The sequence below is a fragment of the Ylistrum balloti genome, unplaced genomic scaffold (assembly GCF_031769215.1).
Source record: "Ylistrum balloti isolate Yb309-2 unplaced genomic scaffold, AGI_CSIRO_Ybal_v1 Utg369760, whole genome shotgun sequence".
Taxonomy (NCBI): Eukaryota; Metazoa; Mollusca; class Bivalvia; order Pectinida; family Pectinidae; genus Ylistrum; species Ylistrum balloti.
This window is the reverse complement of record NW_026781959.1, coordinates 1,450,027-1,454,393: the sequence shown is the minus strand read 5'-3', so window position 1 is coordinate 1,454,393 and position 4,367 is coordinate 1,450,027. Positions and strand designations below refer to the sequence as shown.

General features: G+C 34.0%; 1 protein-coding gene across 1 annotated transcript; it reads right to left on the bottom strand.

Annotated features, from left to right (window-relative positions):
* Positions 1-2,078: 2,078 nt before the first annotated feature.
* On the bottom strand, positions 2,079-3,215 carry LOC132543648 (uncharacterized). Its single transcript, XM_060207164.1, has one exon. It carries the CDS (start codon positions 3,213-3,215, stop codon positions 2,079-2,081), a length of 1,137 nt encoding a protein of 378 aa, XP_060063147.1.
* Between the last annotated feature and the right edge of the window lie 1,152 nt (positions 3,216-4,367).

Here is a 4,367-nt window from a genome sequence, read left to right as displayed (position 1 = left end):
ATTTGGGTACAGAACGAAATAGCAAATCAAATTTTATTAATTTATAACTTATAATAACTATTTATAACTAATTTGTAAACAGACCAGAAAATTCACGCCACCAGTTTTGGGAAAATTTTGTATTGAGAAAGCTGTAGAAATTACTGGAAATGTTACATTAGTTGGTGATGTAAATGTTGATATCTTGTATTTATCATAAAACCATATCTTAAATCAAATTATGTAGGAACTGGACTTAACCAGTGTTATCTATGAACCCACCAGGGATGACCTTACATAGTTTACTTGATCCCATTTTATTAAGTGATCTTTCTGTGTGCAGCGATTCACTTTAATTGCTAATGACCGCGGTATCAGTGATCACGACGCTTGCGTAGTATTCTTGTCTCTACCCGTTAAACCTTTCTCGTACGTATTTACGAGAAGTTAGGGCAAATAAACAGGCTGATTTTAACTAGCTATATATATCAAACGATACAGTTGTCAGGGTAACACTGTTTCAAATTGTATTTCAGTTGACAAGCATTGAATTTACTGAACAGTATTTAGTATTCGTAGAAAAAAATAAGCCAGATTAGACCTCGTGATAAGTTATGGATGAATACCGATCTCAGAAAAGCTATGCGGTCACGTGATATGATACATAAAGCAGTTAAACGTGTCTATTTCCAACATCGAGAAATTTAAGACAGCGGAATAAAGTCAATAATAGGCAAAAGCACGCAAGGGAAATGTTTTATTTTAGCGTTGGTGATATAACAGATAACCACTAGTAATCCTAATACATACTGGAGATTAGTTAGGAAATTATTTAAGCAGTCTGGAAATCAGAATCTTATTCCACTTTTAATTGATAATGTTAACGGAAATATACAACTAAGTGATTTTGGTAACGCTAATATTTTAGATAATTATTTTTGTTTTATATCTACATTGAATGACAGTGACAAACTTTCACCCGTATTTAATTCCCGAAAAGTTTTCAGTGTTTGATGCCATCGTAGTTAGTAGTGAGGAAATATGTGATATTTTAAATGTTTTAGAATAAGGAAAATCCTCTGGTCACGACAGCTTAAATCACCATATGTTAAGTACTGCAAGTTCTATATGTAAGCCATTAGCTATTCATTTTATAAGTCGTTCAGCTCGTCTACATTTCCAGAAGTTTACAAAGAGGGTTTAGATGTGCCGTTATTTAAAAAAAGGATATACATGTAGTATTTACTTATAGACCGATTACGTTCTTATCTTGTATATCTAAAGCTATTGAAAGAGTTGTATTTAAGTATATATATAACTCATTGTTTTATGAGAAAAAGTCCGGTTTCATGATGCAGCATTCCACTGTCCACCAATGTATCATACATTTAATATATGATGGTCCCTTGAAGAAAAACAAACATACTTGCCTAATATTTTGTGACATATTAAAGGTATTTGACAGGGTTTGGCACAAGGGTTTATTAACAAGATTGAATACAAATAGTGTAAAAGATATTTTATTAAACCGGATAAAACATTATATATATGATAGGTAACAAAAGGTTATTGTTAAAAATTAATATTCACACAGGTAAACAAGTGCTGGCGTTCCACAAGGAAGTGTATTAGGGCCACTTTTGTTTTTAATATATATAAACAATATTGTTGATAACTTGAGTAGCATTTCTCGTCTGTTCGCTGATGATACTCTATGTCTCTTCGTCTTCTGATGATGGTATTGAAATGCTCCTCAACAGAGATTTAGATATCGATAGTCGAACGATTGACTTACAAAATTTAATCCTCAAAATACAGAAGTGTTATCAATGTCTGATTCTGTTAACAATCCACCCTTACAGTCCTCGTTTGGCGATGAAGTGTTGAAAGTCACAGGCACTTAAGTGTAACATTTAGATGCAATGTGGTCCCTAAATATTACAAACATTTGAAAATCGTGTTTTGAAATGTAGCAGTGTTGCGTAAGTTGTTTTTTTGTTAAGAAAGAAAACTTTTTTGAGAATACATAAAGCATTTGTATTTAGTGCTAAATAAATAGATGGCTCGCATACACTCAGAAACATCGCAATGAAATCCTTTTAACTTAATTTTAATGGTGGAGCAAGCATGTTGCCCGGATAGATATCCTCTAGATTGTATCTAGAGCAAGGAAACACATCATTACCTCCCATGCAGTAAAGGTTGTCGGAGGTATCCCGGATGTACGCGGACATGATACTGAAACCGCTGTCCGTGATGACAAGTAAGTCACATGTTGTCAAGGTGTAAAAATCCACCATACTTGTCATAAATACATCACATCCTACTGAACCGTGATCCATATTTCCCAGCGTACCCGACAAGGTGATGATGTCATACCCTTGAAGAAATTTAATGCCAGCATCCCGCACATATTGCTGATCGGATGCTATGAATATATCATATTTAGAACGGTCTAATTTTGAAAGAAATTTCCAAATTTTTGAAAAATCTCTGGGTTTATTACCAATGTCTCCCGCGCGCGAATGTGAGCATGCTAATAATTTATGCTTTCTTCTTTCCTGAATCTCAGCAAATTTGTCTAGAACAGTTTTGCCGGGTTTAAAAAGGTAATGATACAGTTCGGAATATATATCAGCGTATTGTAGTTTTGAAACCCAAGGAAAATCTCCAGCGATGTTTGGTCGTTTTCTAAAGTCCCGTGTCATATCCCAATTCATTCGGATAAAAGTGACATTTTGTAGAAACGCATTTTCAAGATGATTAGTCGTTACAGTCTGGACTCTGAGTTTGTAGGAGTTATTGTCAATCAAATTCATATACTGGGTGTTTCGTGGTACTTTAGATTCGTCAATTTTCCAGTTATATTTGTTAGGTTCAAGAAAAGTGTCAAAAGCACACGGTTTATCATGATTAATCTTGAAGTGTCGGCGTGCTACGATGGCTATTCCAAATGTACTTAGTATACCGGACAGTCTGTCTGACCATCCGCCACACAGACCCATGTGTCGTTTACTGCAGTCATACACTATATATCCATTTAACGGACGATCCTCAGGAAAAAACAAGTGACCTGTGCTTGACCCTTCATTCACCTTTTGGTCGTCTGAATGAATTCCAGGCACGTTATTGATATCCGAGAGTTTCTTGTCCGTATGTGGATATCCTTTGTTAGGAATTTTATTGGAAGTCATGATAACCATGATCCTGGAGACAATGGTGACTACGGTTACCATGATTATTATAATTCTCAGTTTACGTGATTTCATTCGACGTGAAAGCTGGTGAAACAATAAAAATGGAGCATTGTTTAATGGATTGAAAATGTGAATGACACAAGTATAACTTCAATCAGATGACTATTGAGATGTAAAATCATTTCTTAAAGACAAAAATACATTTTTACATGTTCTCTTAACGTTCCTTGCTAACGAGCTTCTTCTGAGATTTTGATTCAAACGTGCCATTTTACACATGAAGTAAGGCTGTCGACAATGTAAAGCGTAGCATGTTCACCTTTACTATGGTGTTGTATAGATAGATTTATCCATTTTGAAGTGAATTAAAACTAGGTATATGTGCATCATGTTTATAAGATATTTGATGGATTTTCTCCAATACTTTCAGCTGAAAACTTGAGATAAACCGTTATCAGAGTATTTTAAACTTACCATAATGATGATAATGTGTGGGTCTTGCACGTGATGTGTTGGGTAGAGCAGGAAGCAAGTAACTGGAAACATAACGTATGTATATATATATATATATATATATATATATATATATATATACACACACTTGTACGCATTATTATTAAAGTATCACATTAAATGTTGAAGTATAGACAAAATTACGAACGACATTTGATTCTATAACAATCCATTAGTACTTAAATTACCATGGTATGGAGTATATGACTTGAAGAAACGGTCATTGCTACGGCCTGTTGGTTTTGCTCTTTACAATGACTGAGTTTGATACAAGTTCAATAACTTGTATCCAATCCCTTTGTTTTAATACAATATGTTTAAACAAACTACAAACAAACAACTTGCCTTTTCAGACCAGTTGGTGAATTGTGAAGAAGTGTATGCCACGTCACTAAGATTGTGAATTCGTGTATACATGACAAGACAAAAAGACACATTAACCTGACATTTTTTTTGTATAGAAATTATCTTGATAAATCAAATGGTCTTTTGATGTTGACCACAACAAATACATAGCTTGCCGTGACACTTGATGGGTAAAATCGTGGTCACCCAAGCGGTTAATGACGGAGCTTATTCTACAAAAAAAGTTAAAGAATGTTGAAGGGAGTGAAACGTTTAAACAATGGAAAATAATGAAAGTATTGTTATGATAAAATGCATTGAAATAAGTAAGAG

Bases quoted from the DNA above. Each gene is read 5' to 3' on its own strand.
- LOC132543648 (XM_060207164.1), bottom strand. From the start codon at position 3,215: ATGGTAACCGTAGTCACCATTGTCTCCAGGATCATGGTTATCATGACT.